Consider the following 18,513-nt stretch of genomic DNA (forward strand, 5'->3'; position numbering starts at 1 on the left):
TGCTGTCCTAGGCAGGGTCCCTAAGGAGATGTTTTGCTTTTGCCTTCCTCCGTCGTCGTGCGGATGTCTGTCGTGAGTGTAGGGCTGCGTTGTAGAGGAAGAGAAGGCGGACGTGCAAACTGATGTCAGCAATACATACTACACCTCTCGAATACCAGTTAGGGCACCGCCGAGCTTAATGTCTCTAGCCAACGGAGGGTTCGCTATCAACTGTGACTCATGCCCTCACTCCATGAGAGACTGCGGAGAAATTTTGAATTTAACCCAGGACAATGAGACAGATTCTGGTAATCACAAACTTTCCGCTACCACTTCTCCTCCGCTTGTCGTCCAAATACCACCGATGGTTCCATCAAAGCGATTCTCTCAGAGTCTAACGCCATTGTACAGAAGCGGGTGTTTCTTTTCCCCCTCGCAAAATACATTATCCGCGTTTTAGGGTTAAGTTAAGATGAAAGCCATCAAAAGTGTTACGCAGCTGTTGTTAGCATCTGTCTCTCTCTCTCTCTCTCTCTCTCTCTCTCTCTCTCTCTCTCTCTGTGTGTGTGTGTGTGTGTGTGTGTGTGTGTGTGTGTGTGTGTGTGTGTACATGTCCAGTACTACAACTGATAAAAGTGGCGAAGGGATAACAGACTGGACTCGTATTTGGGAGGACGGAGACGGAATTTCCGGTTTGGCCGTTTAGGTGTAGGTTTTCCGTGATTTTTCTAAGAAGTTTAATGTGAATGCCAGGATGGTTTCTCTGAAAAAGCACAGCCAATTTCCTTCCCAGTCCTACCTCAGTCCTAGCATAAATCCCGTCTCTGATGACTTGTCGTCGACGGAACGTTAAACCATAATTTTCCTGCCTTATACTATTAAAGCTCGGTTGCGCCCTAGATGGACTGTAAGGGGAAGCCACGCCAGTGACATCCTCGCGCAAGCGATTCCTTCTGGTGTATGTTCACACTCTTTCGCAACTTGCGTTACAATTTGTTACGTGCTGTTCGTGCGAACATGTATGTCTAGTCGTCTGATGCAGCGTCGAAGGTAGGAACCTGCATGCCGCTACCCTTGCATCGAGAAGAGCAGAAACCTCTAGTTCCATTGTGTTTTCTGATTCTGCGGAAGAAGCGTCGAGCCTCCGTCACACCTACAATGAGGGCTTTCTCAGTTACTGAATGAGACAGTCAACACACTCTTCGAGCACCTTCAACGCTCTAGATTCAGTAGAACGCATTGGTGGGCGTGTTTAGGCAAGTTCACAGACCATTTGTCTTGGTCAGACAAGGAGGCGTGGTGATGAATTGAAGGAGCAGTGAGGAAACCGACGAGAAGTTGCGACGAAAACATAAAGATTAGACACGGAATGGATAGTGTTCTGCTCATGCCCGGCAATAAAACTGAAACAAGGGTAATGGAGTGTAGTCAGATCAACAAAGTTGACACTAGATGGATTATATTAGGAAATGAGAAGCTGAATATTGATGGTTTTCTTCTATTTGTGCAGCAAAATAACTGACAATGGCAGAAGTAAAGAGAATATACGACTCACACGCAACATCAATGAAATATTTTCTGAAAAAAAAAAATTTTGACATCGAACACATATTTAAGTTTTGGAAAAAATGACGTAATGTCTCCGAGAGTGAGTGATTTACACTATCTGATCAAAAAGTATACGGACACTAATTTGTGGACATTACAATGGTGTGTGTCCACACTTCGCCTTTATGACGACTTGACACTCCTTTCAATCAGATTTTTGAATATCTGTGAAGAAATGGCAGCCCATTCCAGAACTGAAACCAGTGTAGGTACTGATGTTGGACGCTGGAGTGTGGAGTGGATTCGAACTTCTGACTCATCCCAGAAGTGTTCCACTGGCTTCAGGCCGGGACTTTCGAGCAGGCCAGTCGTTTCCTTAACGGCAGTGAGGGGTCACACCCTAAGCACACCCCTCTACCATAACAACCTCATCCTTACTTCACTGTAACAATCTCATCCGTACTTCACTGTTGACACTGAACATGATGGCGGGTAACAAAACCAGACATTCGCCACACACAAATCCTTCCATCGGATTGCCGAAGGGTATAGCTTGATCCATCACTCTAAGTCACTCGTCTCCAATCACCCACGGTAAAGTGACGTCGCTCTCCTCCACTGCCTCAGCTGGCACATGGCTGTGACTGCACAAGTGTGTGGCTTACGAAGAGCTGCTCCAACGTTCTACCACGTTCTTTGTAACTCTCTACAGTCAGTGTGCTAGATGGATTGCTATTGCTGGTAGCACTTTGGATCTCACCAGTGGCTGCTACAGTATCTGCACGTCAGCACATGGGGTCTGCCTGGTCTTTGTTTAGATGTGTTTGTTCCTTCTCGTGCCCACTTCAGAATCACATTACCCTTACCAACAGTCAACTTGGGCAGTTTTACATGAGTAGAAATAACCCGAATTGATCTGTTACTCATGTGACATCCAATGACTAGTTGACGTGCTCTCCCGACTCAACCAGTCTGCCGTTATTGTTTCTCTACTGATAACACAATTCTCCCTGCCTCCTCTCGTGACATGTAACGCCTAATTACGCATTACATAGGAATGTTCAGATACTTTTGATCAGACAGTGCATATGTTTCCCGGTACAAACACACGAGCACATCACAATGCCGTAACCGGTGTAGTCCAGCCAGCGATCATCTTCAGAGTCTCAGTAAATAATTACCTACTGACAGTCTGAAGAGGACCACCGCCTGGTCGAAACCGACTTCGGCATTACGAAAGGCTTATTTGTTTGGGTCGCTGTTCTTGTTGTGGTCTTCAGTCCAGAGACTGGTTTGATGCCGCTCTCCACGCTATTCTATCTGCAAGCCTCATCATCTCCGAGTAACTATATCAACCCACATCCTTCTGAATCTGCTTACTGTATTCATCTCTTGGCCTCCCTCTACGAGCTTTACCCGCCACGTTTCCCTCCAATACTAAACTGGTGATCCCTTGTGCCTCAGAACGCGTCCTACGAACCGATCCCTTCTTCTAGTCAAGTTGTGCCACAAATTCCTCTTCTCCTCAATTCTATTCAGTACCTCTTCATTAGTTACATGATCTACCCGTCTAATCTTGCGAGGTGCCGGGGCTAGCAGTGTGTTTATCACTAAATTCTTGAATCTACATCTGTAAATGATGCTTTAAGCCCCCCCCCCCCCTTATTCTAACTCCGACTTTTGCTGTTGCACAAGGATGAAACAAAATATACGCGCACTGACTATAATCAGCCCTGCAAGTGGAGTAGAAAAGAGTTTGGCACCTGCAATAATTTAATTTGATAAATAAGTTAAATAAAGGAAAGTTTCATTAACCTAGTGAGATTTGATAGGTTTACTTTACCGATTAACAGAATGAAAGTTCTGTGCAAAATAACAATATGATTTATTACGACTAAACACAAAATACTAAACCAAAACACATGACACATTTACAATACATTAAATTGGTTCGAATTGGAAACACAAACAAACGCTATAAAGGTGAAGTTGTCCCTAACTTAGATCATGAGGTTTAAGACGAAGTGGTATGTGGAGCCAATTCCTTTCCACTCAAATCTCGAGAGAGACACACAGCTAACCTAACAGTAATTGCTGCTACTCAAGACAGAACAAAGTTAGAAAAGGATGAACAGGCGCGCTCTGCTGAGCTCTGATTATCACCTAGGAAAATCCCTATCTGCCGGTGCTGCGGACGTACATTACCAAACTGTCTTCTTATCTCCCAGAACACGATCTGGCGTACCGCAGGCGAGGGCTGGTTGCTTCGACGTCCTCGACCGAAAGGTGACTGCCGACTCCCCAGAGCACCCGTACAGGCCGAACACCGAACATTCCCGCCCCCACGACAGTGGCCGTGGTTACGTTCCAATCAGCAACTCGAAAACCGGCGGAAATTCCACTCCATTGCCGGAGCACTACCATTCCACCAATGGAGATTCTTGGCGCCAATTTCTGTGCTGATTTTGCAGAAAGTGCGGGAATTTTCCCGCCACAACTGCGTGGGTACACAAGTCATTCCCACGCCTCGCTGGTAGCCCGCCAGAAAGTGTTTTCGCAAAGTTTCTCCAAAGTAACGGAACCTCTAGCCCAGCCGCTACTTCACACCCCAGCGGGCGTGTCTCTTGACAATGTCGGCGTCTGCAAAGCATTCACTCGACTGCCTCACACACGTCGGCTTAACTCTCTCCAGTTCCACAGAGCCCGCCTGTCACCGGACCACCCGGGTGACGAGAGACGCTGCGTGGGAAGTCCGCGTGTTAAGGAAAAGCAAACCTTCCACCGCATGCAAATAGAGAGGAGAGTCGTAAGATAGAAATATGAGAGGGGGCTCATGCCACCTCTCATAGCCCCTACGCCATTTTAGATTGTAGTTGGTGAGCGGTTGGCTCACTTAGGAGCAAGGTAGTGAGTCAATCGCCCAAGAACAATCTCGCAACTGGCTCCACATGCCGCACTCTATAAAGAAAATCACTGCAACTGAAAAATGCAGCTCATAGAGGGAGGATTATTTATGATGTAGCCAACTTCACCTTCTTAATATGGAACACTAACACTCACATCACACATCCATACCCAGGGAGCCCCTTCCAAACACCGATTCACGCAGACATTCACGCTCTAAATATGGCCCGGGCATCTGAGCCAAATATGGAGCAGTTTATTCTTTACAATCAGAGTTGGAGTGCTCCGCAATTAAATGCCCAAGATGTTACAACAATTTTAATCATTAAACTAACCTGAACTCACTCACACATGATACTATTTAAGTTAACAATCTCTTTGTGAGCTTTCAGAATCTAATTACAACCTCCGATTCATTCTGTCTCCCTGCAGCAAGAATAACCTTTACAAAATGTTCCCTGAACTGATGGTCCATTCACAATGACAGTGGTGGTATCTGCTTCAGTTTATGGGGACTTCAGGCACACTGTTCGCATACACAGAACAATAAATACAAAATACAAAAAAAACATGGTGTGGAGAACAATACAGTAATTTGTAATAAGAATTACAGTGTAAAACACAAACACATACAAGGTATAACATACATTACAAAACCAACACTAGAGAAAGAAATTTAAGAAAGGAAAAAAAAGGGTTCATGGGGCATCAAATTGTGCATGCACATTGCACAAAGTTCACGACTGTGCTGAGAATGAGGCACTAAATCACATTGTTAGAAATATCCGTAGCACTTCACTAATTACACAGTACTGACATCACATAAGGCTAAACGTCGGGTGTTGTTGCTACGTTGTGGCAACAGCAATAGGGAGTTCTGGAGTGTCTGCAGTATGCTGTTGAGATTGTAGTCAGACCCACGCATATGATCACGGCAGTACGGTAGGAAGACACAGTGATAGGCTCTCCTCACGTCGATTAATTGTCTCTGAGATCTACTTGTTGGGATACATCACTAGTCTAGGTCTCTTCTCTCGCTGGACAGTACTTTACGTTTCCCAATATTGCAGTTCGACGAGGGATGATGGCACGAGGAGTGACTCCACAAGTGTGTGAGGTCATCCATACAGGATCGAACTAGGAGCGACTATTGTTAAAACTGCTCTCTAATAGAGAGGAGAAGTAAGTAATGAGACCATACATTTGTTAGTGTGGCACGATACTGCTTTGTGTATGCAGATCGGCCAATGCTAGTGAGTTGTAAAAACCCAAACAGGTGAGTATATAGCGTCCCTTTCTGTCCTGAGGCACATGAGGCGCAGGTTCTGACACGATATGTGATCTTCTTCGTGTACTCACGACAACGTGGTCTGCCGCAGGGAATCCCTCCAAACGGCTGCCGCGTCCGGAGAGCTAGCAGGCTGTCGCGTGTGGGTCGCGTGTCAGTGTCAACGGCCAGCCTCACTTTCGCTTGTGGCCTGGCGAGGGTCCCGCGTAATCCCTCAGGTAGGCGGCCGGGTGACTGTCAGCCTGTGGACCGGATGCGCTCGCCCTTCACGTCAGTTGGGGTGCTGACGCTCTTTTCTTGCAGGTAGCCGTAGACCTCTTGTTCCCGCTCCGGCCGGCCTCCGCATTGCCACGATCCTCGTCATCTGCACAATTCTTACAAAAATCTTATGCCTAACTTTTTCCCATGACCTTCTATGTTATAATAAATTTACATAATGAAACATTGATGGTCTGTCATTTCAGACACTCTTATTTTACTTTTATAGTTATTAATCTATGGCAATCATTATAACATCTAATCTAGACATGGAAATAATTTATTTTGATATATGTGTAGAGACCGATCTCAGTATTGTACATGGTGTGTGATAACTGATGCTTTGTAATGGATGAACAACTAAATGTGCGGGCCCGCACTAATATTACTATTAATTATATAGATCGACAGTAGACATGCTCAAGAATTAACTACCATATGCCAACGATCTACATTCTATGTCTTCTAAATAAATTATATTATTATGCAGGCTGAAGTTTTACTGAGCTATAAAGAACATGCAACTATTGTACGTTCGAACATGCAACTATTGTACGTTCGCTCGCCGGTCGTCCCTCCATCTCGGGTCTGTGGTTTCATGATCTGAAAAATAACATCCCAACAGGCGCGCGCCAAACACAACACTTGTGGTAGAAAACCCCCACAATATTAATCTAGTTATTGTAAAAATCCTAAAGTTTAATTTATCCTAGAATATGGTACTCTATTATTATTATTATTACCTTTTTTTTATACAATACTCTTACATACTTCCTGTTACGTTGAGATGTCTCGCTGCTCGCCGCTATTGCCGACAGTGATGTGCGCGCCGTACGACATGGCCTCCGAGTTCTCACTACGCCTCACTGAAACTCCAGAGACTGGGTTAGCCATGGCTATACACGACAATAAATTTATAGTTGCAACTTCCTTCTCTATCTCATGCGGTTTTCGGGATCAAAGCACACCTTTCCAGAAGCAATGTAATATGACCAAGCCAGGGGTGGTTCCTGTTGAGGATTCAGTCGCCCAACACACGCCAGCTACAATGTCACGAATATCCAAGTATAAGTCCCTGGTTATTCATCTGTGACAGTCACGAGCAGCACGCTAAATCCCCAACCAGCACATTGGCATGGTAGGCTTTATGCTCGCATTTCTCTCGTCTAGGGCACCATTGGAGTCAAACGCTCACAGGATCACCCCGACTTGCAAGACAACGATGCTGGCGCAGCTCTGCAAAAAAAACTATACTGCCCATATTCATCCTCGAAATCACGCAATATACCACAATCTTGCAGTGCACTGACGCGTGCCTGCAAGCATTGGTATGAACGACTCACGAACTGGTTGTGGCCGCTATGGAGCGTATCACGACTTCTCAGAACGCTTCTAGGAGCACGTTCTTGTATGCGCCCGTTTGTGCGACATCTCCTCACTCATCATTATCCCTCAACATGGACACCAGATAGGAAGGGACAAAAACATTGCTCATGAAAAGGTAGTGTCTCCTACTCCATCGACATTGGAGATCGCGAACATAAACAAAAAGAGGATAGCAGCAGTAAATTCTTATGCAAGACAACGCAGCGTGTTAATACTTTAGCAATCTTAATCTATTAATGTAACGATTATTGTTCCCCGAACAAAGGTTCATATATTTGCCTATTCTACTATGTACACTTCTTACACTACTACTATTCTACGAACTCCTTTATGTGAGAGATGTGGTGGAGTCCTATGGACTTCTTTCCTTTCAGCGTCTCCAATTCATAAGCATTGTGGTGAGCTGCTCTCCTTATACGGTACGGGCCGTTGTAAACAGAATAGAATTTTTGGCATTTCATTTTTTGTTTGTTCGAAAGTCGGAAAGACTTAACGAGCACCTTTTGTCCAATTTGGAAGTGTCGTAGACGAGCTCCCCTGTCGGCACGTCTCTTCCTGACCTCTGCTGCAGCCCGTATCCTCTTGAGAGCCAAATCCACTATGGCTTGGTGCTGCGTTCGCGCCCTTGGTGGGAAGTTTACGACCTTGGTTATCAAGTCCTTAGGAATCCGGTTTTTCAGTACTGTAATGGGTGCCAATTTTGTTATCCCATGGGGTGCCTCATTGATCACCTCCTGGAAGTCTTTAAGGAAAACGTCCCATGTCGTGTGCTGTTTGTTACAGTACAACCGGCACAAGTTTCCGAGTTCTTTAATAACCCGTTCTGCAGCATTCGAGCTCGGATGGTGTGAAGATATAAAAATGGGATCAATTTTACATCGACGCAACGTCTCCTTCCATGTTTTTGACTTAAACTGTGGCCCGTTATCAGAAATGATTCTACTCACATGACCAACCTGTGGTAGGAAATCCCGGATTAGGGCTCGTGATACAGTTCGTCCTGTTGCCCTCTTCAGTGGCGTAAAGGTAACGTATTTGGACGTTAGCTCAACAAACACTAATACGTAAGTATATCCTCTTCTTGTTCTTGGCAAAGGTCCCATCAAATCTGTTGCTGCTAATTGTCTTAATTTGGTCGGTACGATTGGGTATAATGGTGCCTGCATGCTCACAGTGGTGTGCTTAGCCTTTTGGCAGTCTTTACACACCGACAGTACCCTCCGAATTCGACGCTCCATGTTTCGAAAGTAACACATGGTCCTTAGCTTGAGATTGCACTTGCGTGGTCCGAAGTGTCCATAGCTGAGGTGAGTATGCCATATAACCTTGTTTATTAGGTGTTCAGGGATGCATACCCCCCATTCAGTGTCATTGGTATAATTTCGGTGGAAAATTATGCCTTTCCGCAAGAGGTAGAACTGCCTGATGGTGGCGTGTCTTCTGTCTATCCATTTCTGTTTCAATAACACTAGGGCAGGGTCCTTGTCTTGCTCCTTCTTGATGTCCTGCATACTACAGGTAATAAAATTTTCAAAGGCTACTTTCTGCATATAGTAAAGGCAGTAGTGATTTTCCTCCAGATCTTCTTCCATGTTGTGCTCAAATCCAATCGGTGACCGTGATAAGGCGTCTGCAATGATGTTCTGACTGCCGGGGATATATTCTATCGAAAAATTGTACTGCTGTAGATACGATGCCCACCTAATGAGCCGCCTGTGATTAAGCTTTGCAGTCATCAAGAACTCGAGCGCCTTGTGGTCTGTGTAGACCCTCGTCTTGCGACCAAACAGAAGGTATCTGAATTTTTCAAACGCCCATACAATAGCCAGCGCCTCTAACTCGGTTACTGAGTAATTCCTCTCACTCTTGGCTAGTACTCTGCTAGCAAACGCAATTGTCTTCCACACCCTGTTTCCTTCATGTACATAGTCTTGGAACACCATGACACCCAGACCGGAGTATGAACTGTCCGTTACTATGCAAAGCTCTTCTGCTAAATTAGGGTGTGATAGGATGGGTGCTTGTAATAATGCGAATTTTAATGCTTTCCATTCGGATTCGGCCGCCTCATCCCATTCCCAAGGAATCTTCTTTCCTGTAAGTTGATGCAACCGAGGACTGCTCTGAGTTTTGACATGTATAAAGCGGTTGTAAAAATTTATGATCCCCAAGAACCCCCTTAACTGCTTCTTTGTCGTAGGAATGGGAAACTTTTCAATCGCTTCGATCTTTTCGGGATTTGGCGCAATGCCCTCACCCGTGATGATATGTCCTAGAAATTTCACAGAGGACGTCCCAAAATTCGATTTTTCGATATTGATAGTCACTCCGTATTCCTTGAATGTCGCAAGGAGTTCACCGAGGACCGCATTGTGCTCTCCCCAAGATTTCTCCGCGATCAGCAAATCGTCCACATAGCTGGTGACATGACGTTTCAAATTATCGCTTAGTATGCCGTCCAGCCCCCGAATGAATGCGGCAGATGAAACGTTCAAACCAAATGGTAGACGACGAAACCGGTAACATCTTCCAAATGCTAAAAAGGCTGTGTACTGTCTGCAATTTGGATGGAGCTCGATCGGCCAGAAACTCGATTTTAGATCAACTGATGAGAAGATTGATATTCCATGGAAGTTTTGTAAGAGTTCCTCTAATCGTTCCGGTCTGTCTGTTTCGGGTTCTATTATGGTATTAATTTGTCGCGAGTCCAAGACTAAACGAATACTACCATCTGCCTTCTCGACTACTCTTAACGGGTTATTATAGGCTGAAGCCGTAGGTTCTATTATTCCTTCACTCAGCATTCGCGTAATTTCAGCTGCTACTTTCTGTCGATATGCCAAGGGGATTGGATAGGGTGGCACACGAAACTGGTTGTGCGGACGTACACGAAATTCATATTGGAAGTTCTTTATTGATCCTGTCTTGGGAAGGAAGACCTCCGCATGTTCTACTAGTAATTTATGAAGTTCTTTGCGGTGGTCGCTCCTTATATTCTTTATTGCTTCCACTTTTTCTCCTATTTTCTCCTTTATTTCTCCCATTATTCCGACTTCATTCTCATCCGTGTCCTCTCCCTTACCCGCAACGTCGACCTGTTCTTCCTTTCTGTCTTTCAGACACGCATAGTTTATCCGTACACAGTTAGACGGTAGTTGAGCTGGGATCAGCTGGTCGTCGAACTTAATGTGGACGGGATTCCCTTTCCTCAAAACCACTTCACCTCGTCCTAGATCAACTATCGCGTCATGTTCATTTAGGAAGTCCGTTCCTATTATCATGTCGATCGCCAGATTTGGCACGATCCAGAAGTTAGACTCTATTTTGTGTCCTTGGCAGGAGAATTCCAGTCTTGTTTGTTGGGTGACCTCCGTACATTTACCCGCTAATGCCCCTTTTATTTTGGTTTTCTTAACCGATAGGACAGGCCAGTCCATCTCCTGAGAGCACCTCTTGTATGCTGCCTCGGATATTGCTGTTATGTAGCTTCCACTATCTATTATCGCATTCATACTCTTTTCAGCTATTGCTACTGTGATAAGAGGCTGCCGATCTTGTCGAGGAGTTGCTTTATGTTCCTCGAGCAGGATTTCTGATAAATCTTCGTAATGTATCATCCGTAGTTGGCCAGGTCCGAGATTACGTGCGAAATTCCGGCGGCCTGTGTTCGCACTAGTCTGACGTCAATCCCTTGTTAAGCTCCCCATCCTCTGACGTGCATTAGTATTTGCGGGTCTAGTTTCAATCTCCTGGTTCCACTGATGTCCTTGGTTTCGCTCTCTCCAATTACGGTCGCTTTGCCGTTCGTTATTCCTCCTATCCCAGATTCCTTGTCTAGATTGACCCTGCTCGTGACGTTGTGGTTTCCGTGTCTTTGGTTTCCATAACCTTGAATAGCGTAACCTTGACTTCCGTAACCCTGGTTTCCTAACTGACCAGTGCGATTATGCGATCTGTTGTCGTCTTCTGTTCCTGGCCGGTGGTATTTGTTACTTTGCCCCTTCTTCCTGTCCTTTGCGTCTTGTTTATCAAAGACTACTTCGAGTTCGCGCAATAGACTCTTGAATGCTTCTATGTCAGACCCACACTTGCCGACAAGTGTCTGTTGGTACCTAACTGGCAATTTGGAAAAGCAAAATTTAATGATTTCTCCGTTACTATATGGACTATCTAAAAATTGATTCTTCTTGAGTAAATCATCAAGAAATTTGGTTGCGCTCCTATGCCCGGACACTTCCAGTTCAGGACAAAATATTATTTCCTCTTTAATCCTGTCTTGCGTTTCCTTTGACCAGTAAGTCCGCAGGAATGCACCAACAAATTCCTGATAAGTCCGACACGTCACTGCCACACCCCGCATCTTTTCCGCGGCTTGGCCTTCGATGTGTCCACACATGAATTCTAATTTTGCCTGGGTTGGCCATGATGCCGGTAATGAATTTGTGAACTGCATCACCCAGCTCTTCGGATGCATCGACCCTCCATTTTCTTTGAACTTCTGGAATTTTAGTATCGACAGGAAGTGATTGTGATCAAAATTCGTTCCGATCCTCGCACTGTTGTTGTCACTCGTTTCCGATACTTGCACGTCTGCTGAGTGTCCTGCTCTATCTTGCTGATAACTGTGATGTGCTACCTCTGTATCACAGTGGATGTGGCACTCCGAATTCACTCTCCTAAGTGGGCTATAATTATTGGAGCTATTACTCGCTGTTTCTGCGTGTGCAGTGTTAGTTCCGCACTCGGTCAATGGGCTAGAGCACGGCGGGCTTTTCCTCGGAGACACAATTCTTTGTACTCCATCATTGGTACCCGAACGCGCAGTGCTCGTGTGCCCGTTTTGCTCTAGTTTTGCTATCCGACTCTCTACTTCTTCCATTCGTTTCGTGGTGTTCGCAACCGCGATATTACCTTGAGTTTTTAAGAATGCTAGGGATTTTGAGTGGGATTGTGTTGTACGTCGCAAGCGCCCTGCGAGTTTAGAAGTTGATTCCGCGACTTTCATTGCCCCTATTGCTGCCGTTTTGGCTAGGCCTGCTACTTTTTGTGCTACCATTGACATTTGTTTTGCTTCTCCACATTCTTTCTTTATTGTTAATAATTCCCCACGAATTTCCCCTATATGCGAAATTATTGCCTCCGTGTCCTTCTTACGCTGTTCGTCAGCTTCTTCTTTCTCCTTCTTACGCTGTTCGTAGCTTCTTCTTTCTCCTTCTTACGCTGTTCTTCAGCTTCTTCCTTCTCCTTCTTGCGTTGTTCGTCAGCTTCTTCTTTCATTGACCGTAGGAAGCTCAGTATTGGGTTAATGTCATCAATTTGATCCTCGTCACACATGGGTGATGTAACTCTGGACTCCTGGGCGCTAGAGCTCTGACGTGGCCGAGCTGGCCCCTGTCTGCTCTCGTTCGTTTTATTATAAACTTCTGCTACCGTCACGACCTGTGTAACTGTCTCTGTTTCATCCTCTACCTCACTATCATAATCACGGCCGCAACGCTGCTCTAAGATCGCGTCCAAATCACATTCCTCATCAATGACCCTGGCGTCCTGTCCTGCTAAAAATGTGCCCATCTCATCTCCGAACCTATTCCCGTCAATAAACTGCCCCTTATCCATTATTCTACCCTCTTTTGTTTTAGCTTCGATCGATAATAGTCGTGCCTTACTTCTCGTTATCATTCATGAGAAACAAATTTATCTAGAATGCACAATTAAATTAATCTACTCCATATATTTTTTACACATAGACATAAAATTTCAACAACGCTGTTCCAACGCCGTAATCACAAACACCATTTGATGTGGTACAGAAACCGCACACAAATCCGACAAAGTGCGATGTGGTACGCACACCACATCAACGAAACACAAAAAACAATGAACAAAAAAAATATATACACTGAAAACAAAAACTGTAATCATGCGCCGCTACTTAAAACTAAATGCGGAACTACCAGAAAAAAACTTGGGTATTAATCAATAAAAAAATTAGAGAAAAAAAATTTGAATGTTCGTACTAAGAATACTGTTTGTTAATCAGTGATTCTCAGGAAAGATCCTGGCAGGGTCGCCATATTATGCGAGGTGCCGGGGCTAGCAGTGTGTTTATCACTAAATTCTTGAATCTACATCTGTAAATGATGCTTTAAGCCCCCCCTTATTCTAACTCTGACTTTTGCTGTTGCACAAGGATGAAACAAAATATACGCGCACTGACTATAATCAGCCCTGCAAGTGGAGTAGAAAAGAGTTTGGCACCTGCAATAATTTAATTTGATAAATAAGTTAAATAAAGGAAAGTTTCATTAACCTAGTGAGGAATGATAGGTTTACTTTACCGATTAACAGAATGAAAGTTCTGTGCAAAATAACAATATGATTTATTACGACTAAACACAAAATACTAAACCAAAACACATGACACATTTACAATACATTAAATTGGTTCGAATTGGAAACACAAACAAACGCTATAAAGGTGAAGTTGTCCCTAACTTAGATCATGAGGTTTAAGACGAAGTGGTATGTGGAGCCAATTCCTTTCCACTCAAATCTCGAGAGAGACACACAGCTAACCTAACAGTAATTGCTGCTACTCAAGACAGAACAAAGTTAGAAAAGGATGAACAGGCGCGCTCTGCTGAGCTCTGATTATCACCTAGGAAAATCCCTATCTGCCGGTGCTGCGGACGTACATTACCAAACTGTCTTCTTATCTCCCAGAACACGATCTGGCGTACCGCAGGCGAGGGCTGGTTGCTTCGACGTCCTCGACCGAAAGGTGACTGCCGACTCCCCAGAGCACCCGTACAGGCCGAACACCGAACATTCCCGCCCCCACGACAGTGGCCGTGGTTACGTTCCAGTCAGCAACTCGAAAACCGGCGGAAATTCCACTCCATTGCCGGAGCACTACCATTCCACCAATGGAGATTCTTGGCGCCAATTTCTGTGCTGATTTTGCAGAAAGTGCGGGAATTTTCCCGCCACAACTGCGTGGGTACACAAGTCATTCCCACGCCTCGCTGGTAGCCCGCCAGAAAGTGTTTTCGCAAAGTTTCTCCAAAGTAACGGAACCTCTAGCCCAGCCGCTACTTCACACCCCAGCGGGCGTGTCTCTTGACAATGTCGGCGTCTGCAAAGCATTCACTCGACTGCCTCACACACGTCGGCTTAACTCTCTCCAGTTCCACAGAGCCCGCCTGTCACCGGACCACCCGGGTGACGAGAGACGCTGCGTGGGAAGTCCGCGTGTTAAGGAAAAGCAAACCTTCCACCGCATGCAAATAGAGAGGTAAGATAGAAATATGAGAGGGGGCTCATGCCACCTCTCAATCTTCAGCATTCTTTTGTAGCACCACATTTCGAAAGCTTCTACTCCCTTCTTGTCTAAACTATTTATCTTCCATGTTTTACTTGCGTACACAGCTACACTCCACACAAATACTTTGAGAAAAGTCTTCCTGACACTTAAATCTATACTCGATGTTAACAAATTTCTCTTCTTCAGGAACGCTTTCCTTGCTATTGCCAGTCTACATTTTATATCCTCTCTACTTCGAGCATCATCAGTTATTTTGCCCCCCAAAAAGCAAATCTCCTTTACTACATTAAGTGTCTCATTTCCTAAACTAATTCCCTCAGCATCACCTGATTTAATTCGACTATATTCCATTCTTCTTCTTCTTTATCGTCGCCTTGTCGCACGTCACGTAGGGTCGCCGTTGCTCTTCTGGATCCTTCTCCTCCATAGTACTCTATCCATTGCCTCTTCCTTCTTCCATCCTTTCTCCCTTACGTCCCCGGATATCTTATCCTTCCATCTCATCTTCGATCTTCCTCTCCTTCTCGCTCCTTCAATCTTTATATCTTAAACTCTGTTTCCGATACACTCTTCCCCTTTTCTCTGTAAGAGTCCGTACCACCTTAGTCTTCTCTCTTGTATCTGTTTCCCCATGGGTCCCACTTTCACAGCTCCTCCAACAAATTCATTTCTAATCCTGTCCTTCCTTGTTACCCCACACATCCACCTCAGCATCCTCATTTCCCCCACTTCCATCTTCCTTTCCTGGGCTACTGTGACTGGCCATGTCTCTGCCCCGTATATCATGGCAGGCCTTACCACCGACTTGTACACTTTCCCTTTCAACCCAATGCTCACCTTCTTGTCACACAACACTCCACTCATTTTCCTCCAGTTGTTCCAACCGCAATTTTTTCGGTGTTGTATCTGGTTTTCCAGTCCTCCATCCTTCTGTATGTACGACCCCAGGTATTTAAATTTGCAGACCGATTTCAGCTCATCCTCCTGGATCTTGCAAGACCTCATCTGCACATCCTTCAGTGCTAAACATTCTTTCTCCTGCTAAGCCGCCCGAAGTGGCCGTGCGGTTCTAGGCGCTGCAGTCTGGAACCGCGAGACCGCTACGGTCGCAGGTTCGAATCCTGCCTCGGGCATGGATGTGTGTGATGTCCTTAGGTTAGTTAGGTTTAATTAATTCTAAGTTCTAGGCGACTGATGACCACAGAAGTTAAGTCGCATAGTGCTCAGAGCCATTTGAACCATTTGGACTAATGACCGCAGAAGTTGAGTCCCATAGTGCTCAGAGCCATTTGAACCATTTTTTGTCCGGCTAATTTTCATCCCTCTTTCTTCTAGTGCCTTCCTCCAATCCTCCAGCTTTTCCTCAAGTGTGTCTATGCTCTGCTCACAAAGAACCACATCATCCGCAAACATATTCCGCGGTGCTTCCTTCTTCACATCTTTCACCAGCACATCCATAATCAGGTCAAAGAGGTAGGGACTAAGCGCAGACCCTTGATGTAACCCTACTTTTACTGGAAACTCCTTTGTCATGCCACTTCTACTTCACCTGTGTCATTGCTCCTCTGTACATTTCCTTCACTAACCTCACATACTTCTCTGGCACGCACTGCTCTCCATTGTCGCTAAAAAAATAAAATAACGTAAATTTGACTTGTAGGAAGTTTTTCCTAACAGTATTTGTTTTGAATGTAGTACAGAGAAAAACAGAAGAGAAGCTTTTTAAATGTGCCATTGCATAAGAATAATTGGGAGCAAAGAGATACATCAGATGGATATATGCTGGGATATTAAGTAAGTAATGGAGTGAAATGGGCGGGGATGGGGGTAAAGAGTATAGAGGAGGGTCAAAGCTTGACTACAGTAAACACGGTCAAGGAATGCTGGTTTCAGTTGTTATGCAGAACTGGACAGGTTTGCATAGGATAGGCTATCGTAGAGACCTGCATCAGACCAGTCTTCGGACTCACGAGTACACGCCAGTACACGCAAACAGATACACAAACATGCGTTTCTGCTACATTTCACAGGCACAGCCCAGTATTACATGTGGTCTGCCTAACATGAGGGTGTTTGCTACTGTGCGCCTTCCGCCCACCACGACCCAGACCGGGCTGTGACCCGCCCCCCCCCCCCCCCCCCCCCTATGTGGCTCAGCAGCTGTGTCCGGTGTGCCCGCAGGTTTCGTCCATAAACCGCGTGCTGCGCAACCTGGCCTCGCAGAAGGAGCAGCAGCAGCAGCAGCAGCAGCCGCCGCCGCCGCCCCCGCAGGACGCCGTCTACGACAAGCTGCGCGTCCTCAACGGCCAGCCAGCCTGGCCGCGGCCGTCGCCCTCCCCCTGGTGAGTGCCTCTCTCTCTCCCTCCTCCTCCTCTCTCTCTCTGACATGCACTAAACACAGACCGATAAGGTGTTTACATCTTAAGGTTTGAATAAATTTTACCAGCCCGATCAAATATAGGTTTTCTAAGATTGTTGGAAATTGACTGCTCGCGTTCAATAGACACAATGAACTTGAGGTTATCAATAAGTTTGTTCGACGGGCTATACACGGTGTGATACTTGTAAGTGCAGATTTTTTTATATGTATTAATTAAAAACAGTCTTGGTTGCAATTTTAGTTTTTTTATTTTTCAACGACGCGTTTCGTCTTATTTAGGCATCTTCAGGTTATCTTTTCTAGATGGACGCGAGAGGCACCAAGATCTGCAAAACGCGTTCCCGTTCACAAGAGCGGGTAACAGAGTAAGATGGGGATCAGGTAGTAAGCATAATGCAACTCCTGTGAACGGGAACAGAGTAAGATGGGGGCTCAGGTACTAAGCATAATACATTATGCTTACTACCGAGCCCCCATCTTACTCTGTTACCCGCTATTGTGAACCGGAACGCGTTATGCAGATGTTGGTGCCTCTCGCGTCCATCTAGAAAAGATAACCGGAAGATGCCTAAATAAGACGAAACGCGTCGTTGAAAAACAAAAAACTAAAATTGAAACCAAGACTGTTGCTAACTAATACTGTTAAGCACTGGTTTGCTGTATGCTACATATGGATTGGAAGAATTTTTTATATGTGGTACCTTAATACGCACACACATCGTGTATTTGTCGTTTTTTCTATTTGTCGAACAGTCTTCCCTCAAACACGTCATAAACTTCACGACCTGATATCTTCTGCACGGCCGCACCTGGGCCACGAAGTGAACGACGCCTGTCAGTATAGACTAACTGTTTCGCTCAACACTTGACCTGCCGCCGAGGGGAAAACAAGCATTAACGGCGTGCTCTTGCCACACATTCTTGGAGGTACTAACCAATCTAAAAACATACGACTTGTAATATCTATAATTTGTAGTCTGCAGATGACGTAAATACTGATGTGTTGTGCAGTACTCAGTCCTCAGTCACCAATACAAATATCTGCAGTTACAGCCGTTACACCTTGTATATGCAGTGTGATATTGCTAAATGGGGACAAAATGCAGGAACGATCCAGCAGAAGACAAAAATTAAACCAAATACCATCCAGACAGGCCACGAAGGCCTAACGGTGCCGATCGGCCGGTGTGTCAGCCTCAGCCCTTGGGATACGGAGGGGCGTGTGGTCATCACACCGCTGTCCCGGCCGTTGGCAGTTCATCTACATCTACATCTACATTTATCCTCCGCAAGCCACCCAACGGTGTGTGGCGGAGGGCAGTTTACGTGCCACTGTCATTACCTCCCTTTTCTGTTCCAGTCGAGTATGGTTCGCGGGAAGAACGACTGCCGGAAAGCCTCCGTGCGCGCTCGAATCCCTCTAATTTTACATTCGTGATCTCCTCG

At 45.4% G+C, this 18,513-nt stretch overlaps 1 protein-coding gene across 1 annotated transcript in view; it reads left to right on the forward strand.

Moving 5' to 3' along the window:
- The window catches only part of LOC126199690 (paired box protein Pax-3-B-like), a 160,700-nt gene that overhangs the window by 134,635 nt on the left and 7,552 nt on the right, over nucleotides 1–18,513 (forward strand). Inside the window, exon 5 of the mRNA XM_049936617.1 lies at nucleotides 16,869–17,029. Coding sequence (XP_049792574.1) covers nucleotides 16,869–17,029 — 161 coding nt within the window. The remainder of the gene's footprint in view (nucleotides 1–16,868; nucleotides 17,030–18,513) is intronic.

Source organism: Schistocerca nitens, chromosome 8 (genome assembly GCF_023898315.1).
Source record: "Schistocerca nitens isolate TAMUIC-IGC-003100 chromosome 8, iqSchNite1.1, whole genome shotgun sequence".
Lineage (NCBI taxonomy): Eukaryota > Metazoa > Arthropoda > Insecta > Orthoptera > Acrididae > Schistocerca > Schistocerca nitens.